The 16,945-nt window shown below is 41.8% G+C and overlaps 1 protein-coding gene across 2 annotated transcripts in view; it reads right to left on the reverse strand.

The window, feature by feature from the left end:
- Positions 1-16,945, reverse strand: part of mtrr (5-methyltetrahydrofolate-homocysteine methyltransferase reductase) — a 37,414-nt gene that overhangs the window by 16,821 nt on the left and 3,648 nt on the right. For both annotated transcript variants that reach the window (XM_080417175.1, XM_080417174.1), the window contains exons 5-11: positions 16,455-16,935; positions 15,867-15,980; positions 15,450-15,606; positions 15,103-15,191; positions 13,287-13,467; positions 7,610-7,652; positions 5,599-5,773 (exon numbers count right to left, since the gene is read on the reverse strand). In XM_080417175.1, coding sequence (XP_080273301.1) covers positions 5,599-5,773; positions 7,610-7,652; positions 13,287-13,467; positions 15,103-15,191; positions 15,450-15,606; positions 15,867-15,980; positions 16,455-16,935 — 1,240 coding nt within the window. The remainder of the gene's footprint in view (positions 1-5,598; positions 5,774-7,609; positions 7,653-13,286; positions 13,468-15,102; positions 15,192-15,449; positions 15,607-15,866; positions 15,981-16,454; positions 16,936-16,945) is intronic.

The raw sequence follows: 16,945 nt of genomic DNA on the forward strand, positions 1-16,945 counted from the left end.
GTGTGTGTGTGTGTGTGTGTGTGTGTGTGTGTGTGTGTGTGTGTGTGTGTGTGTGTGTGTGTGTGTGTGTGTGTGTGTGTGTGTGTGTGTGTGTGTGTGTGTGTGTGTGTGTGTGTGTGTGTGTGTGTGTGCTCACTAGCTACGAGTGACACTGACAAGTCACAAATTGACACGGAACGGAAGCAGTAGATTATCAGCACAGTACTATGGTGCTTGTAAAGGCTGGGAGAGTGTGTTGTTACTGTTGTTTTATTGTCGTGTGAGTTATAGTTTATATTTGGGAATGTGAGTAGCAGTGGGCTAGTTAGTGTATGTGTGTTTTGGAGGGGGGCTGTGTGTGTGTGTGTGTGTGTGTGTGTGTGTGTGTGTGTGTGTGTGTGTGTGTGTGTGTGTGTGTGTGTGTGTGTGTGTGTGTGTGTGTGTGTGTGTGTGTGTGTGTGTGTGTGTGTGTTAAGGTTTGTATTATCTCATAATCTCATATAGGTACATGATTGTTTATTTGTCTTGATGAATCATTTACAAGATCTAATTTAAGCCGCTGTGTCAATATTTCTATTCGTTATACAGTAGCTATTGATAATAGTAGATAATGCTCATTATTTGAAGAAGCCAGCGGGTAAAAAAAAAAACACGGCTGTGTCAACTGTGCTGTGCTGTGCTGCCTTGGTATTGGCCTCAGTGTCTTGCCTGGAAACGGTCAATTGGACCACTGTGACATCGCAACACATGTTAACCCGACTTAATATCTTGAGGAAATTAAAGGCAAAAATAAGAATGTAATTAATTAATAAATTACCCACTCCTGGCCAGGCCCAGCCAATACTTCAGTTCTGGCTGCGCCACTGTTGTACTTGAGTACAACTGTGAGGTACTTTTACTTTACTTGAGTATGTCCTTTTTGATCATTTATACTTCTACTCCACTACATCTCAGAAGGGATATTGTACTTTTTACTCTACTACAGTTATTTGAAAACTTTTGTTACAAGTCACTTTGTAGATTTAGATTATTATAACAAAACATACATTACCCAGTATGCCCTATTTTATACTTTGTCTATTCAAAAATAGCCGATCTACAAGCTCTATTGTCTAAAGATTTTAGACAAATTTGGAAATATTTTTGAAAAAAACTTATGAAATATGACTTCTCTATAATAAGTACTTTTACTTTTGATACTTTAAGTACATTTTGATCACAAAGCTCAAAATGTACTCAAGTAACATTTTGAATTTAGAACTTTAACTTTCTACATTGTGGTATTGCTACTTTTACCTAAGTAAGAAATCAATACCTCTTCCATGCACCACTGACTATGCTGCAGCCTTTAGCTTCCATTTGATCTAGCACTGAATGAAAGAACTTAAGAAAAGTCACAGGGGTTACAATCTGGGGGCTGACCGAGTATTCGATCGATGTATTTTGGTTTCTCTTCCTGGTGAGCAGGGAAACCTAGGCTGAATGCCAGATGTCTTGAACTCCCCAGGCCCTCAAACTCCCGCTTACTGAGGCAGTACTTGTACAACTGATTTTCCTGTGACTCCTGACCACTCTTAACCTAAAAAATCTCTTGTTATTTTGAAAAGAGCACCCCCGGTGGCTCACCAACACATAAAGAAGGCTATAGTCCGCCCTGCAGCTTGCCCGCCCGGGTTTTAATCCGACCCTCTAGCGCTCCTGTTTTTCCTTTCTCTGTCACTGTTGCCATCAGAAATAAAGCGGAAATGTAAAAAAGAACATTTCCAACTCTACTGGTATTTTTCCCTTATCAACCACTTAAACCCTCTATACTTAGTAAAAGGGACCCGAGTTGGCTCTGTACTTGGTCTGCTCTAGTTCCTTTCTATACAAAATCTCTTTGCCAGAAAGAGCCGATCTAGGAGCTCGTATTTCTGCTATTTTTGGCTAATGTTCCTCCCAGAATATGGAGTCTGGGGTTGTGGCTGGCGTCAGTACAAAGTCAGCGATACAATATATTTTTTAAAGCATTACAGGCATTGGGGAGACGGTTGTAGCAGTGTCCAATCTGAGGCCAGTAGGAATAAAAGTAATTCTGAACAAAGGACATCACCTCTGAACAGTGAACACTTATAGTCACAAACTTGTAAAGAAGTGAGGCCACTTGTTCCCATTATTCTTTTTAAATTCTACCCACTCTTCAACCAATTTTAGTTACATTATAATTATTGTATTTTATGTGAGCAGTTCCCCAAGCCTAACTCCCTGTACAGTAATGTTATACTGGAACAATATTAAAAGTCGCTCTCATTGGACTTCCGGTAAGATGGCGGAGAGAGGAGAAGCTTAACAAACAAGCTCTCTACAGTCGGTAAAAATACTATGATTAAAACAGGACCAAAGTGGGAAAAATATGAAGATAAATGAACAGTAAACAAAGATGAAGCCATAGAAACAACTGAAAACTTATAGCAGAAAGACAAAGTAGCGAAATCATCGGCAACGAAGGAGGAAAAAGAGACGAGGAAGACGCGGGTCTGAAAATGGACGGGGGCCTTACTGAAGTGCTTCGTGCGGGACTCGCAGATATAACTGCGGAGCTAAAATCGGAGCTAAAATCCTTCAAACAAGAAATACAACAGGAGCTGTCGGCTCTTAAAGACGAAATAAAGAAAGAAATGAAGGAGGAGATTGCGGGCTTTCGCAAGGAGGTGGCCTTCCAGACGAAAAGACACGACGAGGAAATAGCAACGCTAAAGTCGGATACAAACGAAACACAAACGCGCATTTCAAAGGTGGAGGACTGGAGAGGGGGGGCGGACGGAGCCATGAAAGTGTTAGTGGACCATGTGGAGACATTACAAACAAAACTTTTGGAGCTCGAGTCCAGGGCGAGGCGGACGAATTTAAGGGTCTTCAATCTACAGGAAGGAATTGAAGGGGCCTCGGTAATAAAGTATATGGAGAAACTATTTCAAGAGGAGCTGGCCCTACCCGAAGGCACCCAGCTCCAATTACAGAGAGGTCATCGAGCGCTAACCCAGAGACCAAGCAACCCGTCCGCACCCCCCAGGTCCATTGTACTGAACTTCCTACAATTCGAGACGAAAGAATTGATATTAAGAAAGGCGTGGGAGGCAAATATTCAAGTAGGAGGCAAACGAATAGGATTTGACCACGACTATCCTCCCGAAATTGTCCGTATGAGGAAAGACTACCTTCCAGCTAAAAAAATCCTAAAGGAAAAGGGAATTATCTTCAAGACGCCTTTCACAAAGATGAGGATCCACTGGCCAGAAGGGATAAAGACGTATAACAGCGCGAAGGAAGTCACCCAAGCCTTGGAGGAGAGAGAGGGAGAGCCGAGCGGGGAGCGACGCGCAGATTCGCCGGGGGAGGAGGAGGGCCATGCGGGGCCAACGGCGGAGACAGAGGGAACCGTGGAGCCGGCGGCGGAGGCGAGGGAACAAGCGAAAGCAAGCCGTGGATCACCGGAGTGGAAGCGAGAGACGAAGACGAGAGGAGCGATGAGAAGAGCTAGGGAAAAGCTGGAAGTGTATAAAAATCAAAGAAAATAATGAGTACTTTCTGCTGAAAATAAGATGCAACATTGAGTTGATAAGAAGGGGGGGGGGGGGGGGAGAAGAAAATGACGAGGGAAGGTAAAATACGGGGAGGGAAAAAAGAGTAAATTATGGACGTCATATCTGTTTGAAAAAGTCGAAGCAAACCCTCCTGTATCTGAGGTAACGGTAATTATAGGATCAGCACTAACTCAGTATGGGATTTATGATAGAAATTAGGGCTTCATCTGATAACAAGGTGGATTATTTTCTGTTTTTTCTTTATTTTGGGTTACAAAATACTGACGGAGAGGTCTGTTCTGTTTAGAGGTTTATGGCTAGGCGCTGGGGAAGCCCAAGGGTTGGGTTTAGTACTAGCTGCCTAGAGGGGAGGCCCCGTGTAAGACGGGGATTGCTCCCACACCCTATTATGAGGGTTTAGGGGTCACGGTGGTTTTACCCCGTGTTTGGAGGTCACATTTTTTGTAATTTTTGTTTTAGGTTGTATGTGTGAAACTGATAACTGATGGCAGATACTATGGAATGGATATGAGAGGGCTACATGTAACAAGAAGAGAAACAAGATATAAAGATGACTAATGTGGTTGGAATAATGTCGCCTAATGTGAATGGCCTGAATTCTCTGATAAAAAGACAAAGGGTGATGACAAAATTGAAAAAAGAAAAAATGCAAGTATATTTTTTACAAGAGACTCATTTAACAAAAAAAGGAACATGAGAAATTAAAAACATCTATACACCCCCAGAAAGTGATAAGAAAGACATTTGATGCAAAAAGAGGGGGAAAAAAGAAAAAAAAAGAAAGAAATCACTTGTGATATGCCGTTGTAAGAAGAAGGTGCATCTGAAAAGTTGTCGGTTTCAAAATGTTTGTCTCTTGGTGTTTGCTTCTTTTGTTGTGTTTCGTGTTTATGTAGTGTATTGTATGTATGTGTGTGTAAAAAATGAATAAAAATTCTAAGTGACAAAAAAAAAAAAAGTCGCTCTCATTCTGAGGACTCAGAAATACATCAACCGAGACCATTAAGATTGGGCCCTTGGAGGGGGGAGTGAGGCAGAGCCCACACACCTTTATGTTCTGATACTAGGGATGCATGACGTATCGGTCATCATATCGGTATCGGCAATATCGGCCTTAAAAATTGAATATCGGTATCGATATTCAAACAATATTCTTAGCTGATATTTTCAGGATTCCCACACATTTTTAACAATAAATGTTCAAAACTTGTCCATAACCATTCCAAAGTATTTAATTTCCAGGCCTGTAGCAATCATAATGGTGCAATAATTAGGCTCTTACTACAGTGTGCTATCAATGACCCAAGACGAAGGCGAGGCAAAGAAGTCACGTGACAAAAAGAACAGATCTACAAGCTACTAACGTGTCACGGTGCAAAATGTTGTTAGCTTGTAGATCTATTGTTTTTGTCACGTGACAAACACTGTATAGTGTATACATTAGTCCGCTCACACGCAGCTTGTGAAGCACTACATTTTACCATGTTACATATTTCACGTAATGTTAGACATGTTTTGGGACATGTTTTTATGAAAAAAAATCACTAGCCAAAAACTATGAATATCCAAACATTTTCCAAAACATTTGAATAATTACAAACCTTTTCCAGGCCTGGAAAACAGTTTTTTCAAAATACTATATCTATTTTATAATTCTTTGAATGTGAACCTGGGCCTGGGCCTGGCCTTTTGTGATGATGATGGCTGCAGATTCAGTCAGTGTTTGCTGCGGAATCTTTCAAGAGGGTCATCAAGTTTGAAAAATAATAAATAAAAATACATTTAAGTTGTTTATGTTCAGATATGGACCAAAAAGTCAATATCGTGCATGGCTAGTTTTGGATAAGAAAGAGAGGCATTGCTTCTTATTTTTTCAGTGTTTACATGTGTTTTTCCAGAATGGACAAACTGTTATCTTGTTTTTATACAGATAATATTGACATCTGTTATCGACCATAACAGCAATGTTGATATTGGTTATCGGTATTGGCCAGACATTTCACATGGGTGCACCACTGTCTGATAGGCTCCTTACCGTTGGGGGAGATGGACAGCAGGGAGCATTGCCAGATTGCACCAGCATGGAACTGACCAGGTCAGACAGCCAACCAGTGCACAGGCCCTGCCTCCCAGCAGGTCTACCAGAGCAGACAGGGAACTCCACCACATTGAAGACAAAATGCAGCTTCGCTGGGTGCCTTAGAGTGGAGCTGAGGACACAGGAGAAGAGTAACAGACAGACAGACAGACAGACAGACAGACAGAGGGAGAGACACAGAGGGCGTGAATTAGGGCTGCAACTCTCGATTATTTTCTTCGCGATTATTCTATTGGTTAATTTTTCGATTAATCAAATAATTGAGAAGCGCATTCTTTTATGTGAATGAATCGATTAACCACCCAAGCAGTGTTGTATACTGCGTTGCATAATTGTGCAACGAAGTGTCATGCACATTTTTTGAAAATAGCAGATCTACAAGCTTGTAATCTTGTAAATCTGACAAAGAGACAACAACAAATATTTGTGTGTACATTTGATTGATTAGTCACCTTGAATTGGACGAGTCATGTTGAGAATATGTGAGAACATGTGTAATCCATACTCCCCTATGGTATACTTGTATGGTTGACAATCTGTCAAATCAATATCTCATATTCAGAATATTATCGACAGAGCAGGGAAACCAATGGATATCCAGACTCTGGCTCCAAGGAATGGCTCATAAAATTGTAGCTGTCTTTCTTCCTAGAGGTAATCAGCCGATGCCATTGGGAAGTAGGTACAGACTGCCAACCTGTAAACTTTTAACAGCTAGACATTTTCCATTCTCAATGGTTACTGATCAATAGGGAGTATCGGAGTTAACTTATTGTGGGAACTGTGCATTGTGTAAATGCAGCACTTGAGCACTCAAGTATATACAGGACCCCCAAATAACCACCATAAAAATATAAATTTCACCTATAATAACATGCCTAACATGTTGCCTAACCAGGTTGAAAGTGGAAAACATTTATACGTATATTTAGGGTATGGAATTTGCTTCTGTATTGGGAAATTGATATGGTAAATTTAAAAAATATATATATATATTCATAACTTTTTGTATATATATATATATTTGTATTCTATATATTGCAACAATAATGTGTGTTTGGCACAAAATCCCACAGCACACCTGGACTCGTCTCATGGCACACCGTTAAGAAAAACACTGCAGTAGAGGAAGACATGTTCTGTTCTCTGCTGCTACACCGGTCTCACCAATAGCCCAACTTTGGAGGAAGTGCATTCCAACAAAGGATAATCAAAGGAATGAGGTTACGCACTCATTAAATGCAACTCTAATTACAGTATGGAAATGAGCAAGGGGGAAGGAGAATGAAAATGAGAACGCTAAATCATGATCTACATTAAATGGGCCCACGTGATGAATTAAGCCTAATTTGTGCTTTGACGCCAATTTGCGCTTTGCCAACTACAGCGCAGACTGACTGTCGTCTCTTTTCCAACAGACAAAACTGCGTCTGTCTGTGCTTCCTTCATCCTCTACCTCCTTGCTCAGGAAGGCACACTTGCTCTCCCCATCCCCTCACTCTCCAGTTCCTGTGGGCCACTGGAGACCTCTATTGACCACAGCATCAATAATGCAAGCCTCTGTAATGTCTCAGTGCCATCTGATAAACTAGTACAGACCCCATCTCTCATTTCTTTCTCTTTTAGTGTGCACACATGCACACACGCACACACACACACACGCATGAACACACGCGTACGTGTGTGCACACAGATAAGTGGAGAACTAATGAGAGGAGGTAGACAGTTCTGACATTGGTTTAGATGTTGCTGTTCCACACAAGCTTTAAAGCAAATCTAATGGGCACATTTAACAGGAAGCATGAATCAATGACCGGCTAAGTGTACCACAATGACAGAAGAAACTATGACAACAAAAAAAAGAAGCAGGCTACAGTGAACACAGCCCAATGATTCATGTTTACATGGTTTCGTGCAGAACAGACGATAAGTCTCTTTGACACCTTACCTGGCTGCTGAATAAGGCCTGGACTGCAACTTTGGCAGGTGCTCTGCAAGACAAACAAGCAATGTATGAGTCATAACGTTGTCTCTCACTTTTTACTGTTTCATGAATCATGCCGTCAAAACGCCAATAGAAAGCAGTGAATGTCACCCTCGGCTGCTGAGACTGAGCCTACCTACCGATCTATCCCCCGCCTGCCCCTGCCAGGGTTAAAGACTCATTTCTAGGACACACTTCTATATTTATGAAATTACAAACTCAGGGTTATGGAATCCCAAGTGTCCAGATGTGGAGCCAGTAGGAAACAGATTGCTTATGCAGACCTTATTTCAATAGCAGCCATGATGAAGGTGCCCTCCTTTGGGTCAGCTATGTGGTGTGTGTGCCGCATACAGTAAATGTGGAGGCTTCGATAAAAGCGGTAAAAGTTGAGGGAGCTAAAGAAAAGTTGAAGGCATTAGCAACAAGACGTCTGTTTTTTTTCCACCCAACATGCTCACATTTTCTTATTTTTCCATCCGTTAAAATTATTGTAATGATAAATGAACCCAAAAGCTAGGCTGCACCATGTGTACCAGCTGAGCCCGTAGAAACGGACATTTTTCCTGATAAGCCCTTCGGTAAAGTAAGCAGCTGGGTGAAATCAGCTCTCTCCGCCCGTTCCCTCTTTCTCTGACATCTAAACAGCTCAGGGTGTTAGTGAGACAGCTCCCCACATTGACGTATGAAGTCTACATTCCATGTCTTTGTGCCGTTGAAGATTACAAAACAAAAAGCTGATGATAAATGATACCACTTAGCCTTAGTTTGCATTAAGCCCTGTGACAAATGAACAGGCTTGGTCGCCCTTCTAAATGTGCATCAAGTTCCCGACAGAAGAGACTAAACGACAAGCTCAGGTTTTTAGTTTAAAGAAAGACCCAGTACTACTACTTTTTATTCTAAAATACAAAATTGAATCATGTGGATCTTGGGATCCACATGGGAACGAAGTGTGGATCTGGTCTAAACATGGTGTATCTGGGCAGAACGTTCCAACGGACACATCTGAACGTGTTTGCGGGTGGCGACCCGTTACTACATTAGCGACTCGGGGGGGCCTGTTCAATATATAGGGAGCGGAATTGAGAAGAACAGCATGTCCCTCCGTCTGCATGCGTCACCGGGGAGTACATAACCGTTATGTCCTCCCGGTGACACTCCTCTCTGTCAGGTGAAAAGAAGCAGCTGGCGATGTCACGTATATTGGAGGAGACACATGGTTGTCTACACCACTGGTTCTCAACCTTTTCAGGCCACGACCCCCCAAAATAATCATATTTGAACTGGGGACCCCAACCCTGACAAGTACTTGGAATTGTAGGAGTTGAGGCATTACATTTAGTTTGACTCGGTTCCACAGATAATTATTGTGAAAATAGCAGATCTACAAGCTTTCAACACCTCGCAATGCGAAGCGTTGTGAGCTTCTAGATCAGCCATTTTCAATGTTTGACCAGTTTTTATAGTATAGTTTGTTGATTACTTGTGATGCAGTAATGGTCTTTTTTCATTTAATTTTTTTTTTTTTCAAGTATTAAAAAGATCTTAAAAGTCCTTAAATTGTTACTTCACTGTCATCTGGGGACCCCCCCCCCCCCCCAAAAAAAAATCATGTGGGGACCCCCCTGGGGGTTCCGACCCACAGGTTGAGAACCACTGGTCTACACCACTCCCCAAGACCATCCAGTGACAGGGACGGCATAGCTGAATGGCAAGAGAGCGAGGTTCGATTCCACGCCTGGCCAGCAATGTGTCGAATATGACCGGACAAAGTGTCCTTGAACATGACACCTAACCCCTGAACTGCTCCGCTCTCCTCTGTGGGCAGCGATCAGCTGAAACCAAATTTCCCGTGCGTGAGCAAGTAGGTCAATATCATTATTACATGGGAGAATTGTGAATTAGCATACAGTAGGAGAATTGTGAATTTGCATAATGTCTAAATTGGGAGAAAAGGGGGGGGGGAAGGGGAAATTACCATTTTACCTTTTTACATTATTTAGAATCATGCGTATCTCAGGATCCACATGAGAACGGCTTGGGAACTTCATGTGATCATCCTGTGACTCCAGTCCAAATTTGGGCAACGTTTCAGCCTGATTAGAGCCCCATAGACTTCCATTATAAAATGAAAGTAAATAGAAAATGTGCTCCTCGGAGCACAGGTCTCCGCCAGTACTGTTCCTGATTAATCCTGTCTTACCTATTTATATTACATATTGTCACGTGTCACTTGACCAATGTTAGCTTGGCTGATGGAAGCTCACTTCAAAAAATACAAGTGATTTTTTGAAGTGACACACCTATTTATAGGTTTCTATGTCATCATGCGTCTCGCTAGCCAATCAGAGCATTGGTGACAACAATATTGTCACGTGTCACGCGAAGCTTGACCAATGTTAGCTTGGCTGAGACGGGGGGACACACGGAAGGACAAGAACGAAAACATACTCTCCACCTCTGGCGGAGACAAATATATATATTTAACATAAAGTATATGACAAATTTGTAAAAAAGTATTTAGCCTACAGACAGTGGAGAACCAAAAAGTGATAAAGACCTTAAGACCTTAAATAGAGATATACTTGGCTTCTATCCTGTAATAAGGACTTAAAAGTGACGTCACAATATTTATGGACCAAATGCTTAGTCGATAAGTTCATGTTTCCTACAAACTTCCTTAATCAGCAATGTACTAACATATTATATGTCTTCAGTTGTCTAACACTTTGTTATTCAGATGAGACTTCCGATTACAAAGTGGGAAGTGAACCTGACACTGCTATAGGGCTGATTTGGTTGACACTGTTGCAAGTGTGCAACGAAAATAAAAGGTTCAATATCTCAATGTTTTTATATTGCTCATTAAAAAAAGATACGCCCATTATATTGGGACAACACTGTATTTTTTTTTTTTACAGAGAACTGCTTCTATCATAATCAAAAATATTGATTGTGAGCTGTGGATTTGGTGGACTGCAGAGATACTGTAGCCGAAACACACCGCACATATGTCTCCTATAGTGAGCACGTTATCCCAGAATCAATCAGAACCAACCGCTCCACACTGCAGCAAAATTGATTTAACTTTGGAGAAAATCTCTTCATTCTTCAGGACCACCTGAAGGACAAATAATTCTAGGCAGCACAGTTCTAAAATCACACCCCACAACACGCACACGCACACACACACACACACACACACACACACACACACACACACACACAGCAGGTGTGATAGTGACTGTTATAACACTCTCTTTGCCTGTCTCTGCCTTCACCATGTATCACTGTCTCTTCATCACACTATGTGACAGCAATGTCGGAAAACGGAGGTGAATTAATCCATCATCTCTCTCCCACTGCTGGCGCTGACGATACTGTTGCTGCTGCTGACACATGGGATATAATATCACTTTTAACCCTTCAGAGTTCAAAGTTCTGCAAGTGACTCGTGCGAGATGGCTAAGAACCATCTCTGATCTAGCGGCTATGATCGCTGGGTTTCAACGTCGCTGCTGCACAGAATTCAAGCTCTAATGTCCCACTAGTCTGTATGCAGAGGTACCGTTAATTAATGCGTGAAAAACTATGGATGTGTGTATGGAGGCACATCAAATTTATACTGTGCTCAATGCAGTTTTTGTTCTCAAGGGAACTCTTCTCTGTAAAGACAAGAGTATCGGGAGGGGGGAAAAAAACATGGTATTGGAATAAATCTATATAAAATCTTGATTCTGTGAGATTTTCTCACTTCATGTGTTTTCCCATAAGGGGAAAAATAAGACTTTGAAATGTCAGGGTTTTCTCGGGTGTTTAGATGTTTATATATATCAAAGACTCCTTGGATACTGACACATTGTTATGCGTAACGCTCTACCAGTCACGCTACACCAGATCTATAGATATTTCTCATACAATCTCATTTAAGCTTACAGCTTAAACAAAAGATGCCCAGACTAGATATGATTCAGTTCTGCGTTGTTCATTGTGCAAGCGATCAATCCAGAGGGTTTTTCCACCTGTTCCACATTACAAGGACATTAAATCCAGGAACCAATTTACCTACCTATTTTATACCCTGCAGGCACAGGGCCACAGACATCTGGATGCATACGCCTCTTTCCTCATTATTTATAGTTAGCGTATAATGGCATAATAACATCAATCAGCAAACCCCTTCCACTTTCGGTCAAGCTAAGCAAGCACCAACGGTAAAGTAATGTGTTCATTTGCTTCAACAGTGTCACCAAGAGTAAGGGCTGACCATTAACCTATGGCTCCTCAGGTGACCCTGCATTATGTCCTTGTGAAGCTCATCCGCTGACCGATGAATGGACCGCCACATTTCTGGACAACAGCTGTTGCCCCGAAGTGCCTCCAGCAGCACATTTTTCACGGGGGCACGAATGTCCTGATTGCCAATTTCTGCATCGGTTCACCACAGAGAAAAGGTGCTGCGGTTGGCATACAGAGGCCAGAAATAACTGACATTGGGTAGGCCAAGAACTGTGACACAGCTGTTTTAGAGGACAATTCAAGTTGTATGTAAAGTTGTAGCCAACTCATTTCACTGTCTGGTAGTTTTCAGTCAAAGGATATTAGGATGTATATTGAATGACCAGCCAAATCTCTAATGAACTCATTGAAAACATTGTTTCACTAAGCGTTAGTTTAAAAGATCAAAGGTGATAGTGGGAAATACAGAGGGAAATGCAGAGAGAAACAACTGATCAATGTCATTAGCAGGGAAGGAGGGAAAAAAACTGTTATCTTTTGACATGGTCAGGTCATTATTTTCTCAAAATCTCATATTTGTGTCTAATGGGGTTAATAATTACACCAGTGAATCAATGTTTATCATTTTGAGAAGCTCTGGAATCTCTAGCTGGCCATTTAATGTAAATATGGGTAATGACTAGTGCTGACAACAAACAAGAACCATACTTTCCTGGGGTTATACTGACCCCTAGTGAATGCAAATATACTAGACGGACAGACCTCTCTTGACTACATTTGTTATTGGTTAAGGACACTTGGTGTAACTTGACATAATGTTGGATCCTTTCAAAAGTAAAGAATGGAGTTTATTATTCCACTGATAGTTTTTCCCAGGTGTGGTTTACAGTCAAAAGCCATCTCAGTCTCCATCCCAGCACAATATCTTCAATGAATCACATCTGATTCAAAATGCTCTAAAGTCTGCATCTGGTTATAAAGGCATTGTATCGTAACTCACTTAATAAATGTCTACAGAAAGTCCAGAAAATAAATGTGAAAATGCTTTGGTGGTACCATTTCTTTCCATCATCAAAACTCTGAAAATACCAGGGTGTTATATTGTTTTTCCCATATAAAAAGATGAAGGAGACAGAGCAGAGCAGACTTTTGAAATAAAGTCTTGGCATAAATGCCAAGCAAAAGTTACAAAATGAAAAACTATCCCAATGTGAAATAAGACACCTACAAAAATAAAACAGAAAGAAATGCGACACCCGTCATACGTCAATGGGCTCGAATTCTCCCGTGGGCATATTGGCATTTAAGTATGAAGGCCCATACTTTGAGAAACATGCAGGGTTCTCCCACCCACCAAAAGACTGCTGAAAGACAATATATAAATGTTTGTCATTCTGACCTATGAGGAGGCTGAGAGGAGGCGAGATGGAGGGGAAAGCAGTGAGCAGGTCCAACACACTGAGGCTTGGGTCTCTCACAAACAGGTTGTAGTCGGCAGAGCCTTGTTTACTGCTTAACTCCTGCAGTCTTCTCTTCTGCATGCTGTCCCCTGTATATTCCACCAAAGCTCTGACAAACCCCTGAAGGGACAGAAAGAAAAGTAGTGTGGTGGTTTGCATCTCATTTAGTCAGTGGTGTCAGTATTTTATTTTCCCCCAGAGGCACACATCCACTTCTGTTCTCATTTAGGAGCACAATCTACCAGTTTGTATATGCTGGGCTCCTGTCTGATCACGTCTTCGCAAATAAAAACCTGTGATAACACGTAAATTTCACACGTTATGGTAATACGAACTTCAATGTCTTGTGGCATGCCGACGCCACACTTGCAAATGAGACTGCCAGAAAAGCCATCGGCAGTCATCACATTTACAGCATGTTCAACAATGTTGTCAATCCAAAGAATGCAATTAATTTTAATGGACACCAACAGCACTTTAGAATCCCTTCAGCTAAATGTCCTCATGGTCCTCTTTTATAGACACACGGCTCCAGAATACAACCATTTATGACCTCCGCACACCTGATGTAGAATTGAATCCCTATTACCATAGCAGAATATGAAGCTTAAATTTTGGCACTTTCTGGGAGCCAAACTTAGAAAATCCAGTCTCACCTGAGCTCATTAAAATGTACTGGAGCTTTTGTAAAATGGGGACCCAACAGAAACAGGCCAGTGGCCCAGTATTTTAGAAGTGATGCCATAGATATGGTGCAGACTAAATTACTTAATCCCAAGATGAGAGAATTGTAAATATCTAGCTAATTTGCAATTCATTTAAATTAATTTGCATTCTTTATTCTGTTAAGTCCCAAATGCATACTGATCAGTTGAGATAATAATATATTCTGAGTGTGTATGGCTGTGATGAATGGGATGTTTCTGGGTCATTAATTTAGGTTGCAGTGAAGCATCAATTTGAGGATATAATGAATTGCACCTGTAGTGGTGTGTTAAGTGTATATCCTGCATAGGGGGGACAGGATTCCTCTATGGTTCTTTGCACTGAGGAAGGGAAGTCAGGGAGAGGTCTCTGTGTGAAAGCCTCTCCATAGTTGGCTGGTTGTTGAGCCACAAAGCAATGCTAAACTGTGAGTGGGTGGCGCAGTGGTAAAGTGCCTGCCAGGTTGGGGGTTTGAATCCACCGCGGTGCATCCGGCTTTGTCGAGGGTCTATACAAACACAATTGGCCCGTGTTCGGGGGAGGGAAGCCCGGAGGAGAGGGCGATATTTGTCACTCGACGTAATCTTGTCAGCAGGGAGTGTTGAGCAGGAGGAGTAGGATGGAGGCTCCTTACTGGCAGGTTAGTCAGTAGGACACAACAGCAGTGACAACAACACACAAATGTGTGTGGGGAGGAATTAATTGGCATAAGAACTAAAATTGGGGAGAAAAGGGGGTAAAAAGCTAAAAACACTGTGACTATTACTGTGCTCAGCAGTAAGAATAGTGTTGCCAATTAAACTAGTACCTGAAATGCAACAGTTTCCAAATGCAACAGTTTCCGGTTAATTACAACTTGAAATAACAGTTTCCGGTTAATTACAACTTGAAATAATATTTGTTGATATTCAAAAACTTCCCCTCCCCTAATTATTACAACTACAAATAATTGCCGTGAATAGGGGCTTACAAGAAGTATACCTAGTGCTTTTACAGACACAGTATTGCAGGCGGCTTAAACTTTTACCATAGAGTTTAAGAATAGCACACCTTCTTAGGCACACTCCTTATCTCCAGACACCATGTGAGCAGGTGTTGCAGAGTGCTGTTTTCAGGGATATAGGAGGGGACCTGGGCACCTACACGCAGGGAGACAAAAACACAGACAAAATCATCATCGCATGTTCATGACACCGTAACAAACATGAATGCCATAAAGCTAACAATCCAAAACTCAGAAGATGAAAAGTGGGTAAACTATTGACCACTGTCAACAAAAGCTGAGTGAACATAATGACTCATGAATGTCCAATCCAATGTCCTAATGTTCCTTTAGAGCAAATATCAGGTCTTTTGGTTGCATGTGGAAAAGATTTAATACCCATCCTGCACATTACCTCTCTTCTTGGTGTCTTTGCGCAGGGAGAGCTGGACGAGGTGGTTCATCTGCTCCTGCAGGCCCAGTCTACAGAGAAGCTGTTGTACCTCAGACGTTCTGTTGGGGCATAGCACCTCAAACGAATCCCCCGGCTGGTAGGTCATTGTGGGATTGGCCTTGAATACAGAAAAAAAGGGAACATTGTAAACAAAACATTTCAAGTTGGTGTTATACTTTGTCTTTGTTTACAGGCTGCAATCGGTTTTGCAGCAGAGGAGCAAGAGGCCTGAAGACATAACTCATACTGCTTACTACAATGCACACAGCAGACTTTCTGCAATATCATGCTGGCTGTAGCCCTTCATCATTTAGAACAAAAGAAAAGACAAACACAGTAATACAATGTTGGTGTACACTACTATGCTGTGGCGCTTACAGATATGTCCAGCTCTAACAGAAGGGCTGTCTTGACTGAATCCCCTCTGGTCAGCTGTACAGCCCTGGATATGGGCACCTCCTGAAGCATTTCTGTATTCAGTAGAGTAGAGCTCTGAGGAAATACAATATTTATTTCAAATAAACAAAGCCAAAAGAGGTACTGCAGTATCATGAGGGAATAACGCAGAGCTCTCTCAGACAATTATTAAAGGTCAAATGAGACACGCAAATAGAACAAATGGGTAGCCTCACCACCAAAAATAAAATGTAATAAAATAGTGGATACATGTTTTCATTATCTCGTGGTGACTGACTCAGCTCTTGAAGGACTAACGTTAACAATAGAAAACAGAAATGTATTATTTTAAACCGTATTAGCTACATTTTGTGCATCTAATAGCTTTGTTTACGTTGGTAATGTTTGTAATTAAAACAGACCTATATTTGTATTTGTGAAGTTCCAAATGGCATTTTCAATCTACAAATCAAACTCTTTCAGAAAAAATGTGAGTATAACCCTCCTTTATACTGTGTATGTTCAAAACAAACACTGAATTTGGCCTTTGTGTGCAGCAGCAAACCTCACCTCCTCTACTTTGTCTTGCTGAAGTAAGACATCCAGGAAGGTAGGGGGCAGCGCAGGAACGTTCAGAGCGGACTGTGACAAAGGTGGGAGGGAGCGTGTCAGTGAAGCCTGCGCCTCAGTATCGGGGACTCCAGAATCCCCAGTCTGTGTCTCTGGTGCCGATTTAGAAACATCAGCAACGCCATCTGACCCGGACGATACCCCAGGGCTATCCGACGAAGATGCTTGTCTGGGGTCGGAAACAGTCGTTTGTGCTGCAGCCAAAAATACTGACTTGGAGTCGCTTGCTAAAGGCTCTCTGCCTGGGTCAGAGTTCTGACTGTCAGTGTCGGTGAGACTTAGCAGGCTTAGTTTGACATCCGGAAGACATAGACTGGGAGTTTCCTTTATATACGTGTCCTTCTCAGTGGCCATGATTGATAAGGCACTTCTGATTGCTTCCCACAGTCCTTCAATCCAGGGGTCCACAACCAGCTCCAGCCTGGAGCAAA

This window comes from Gymnoscopelus braueri (assembly GCF_963280865.1).
Source record: "Gymnoscopelus braueri genome assembly, chromosome: 21".
Classification (NCBI taxonomy): domain Eukaryota; kingdom Metazoa; phylum Chordata; class Actinopteri; order Myctophiformes; family Myctophidae; genus Gymnoscopelus; species Gymnoscopelus braueri.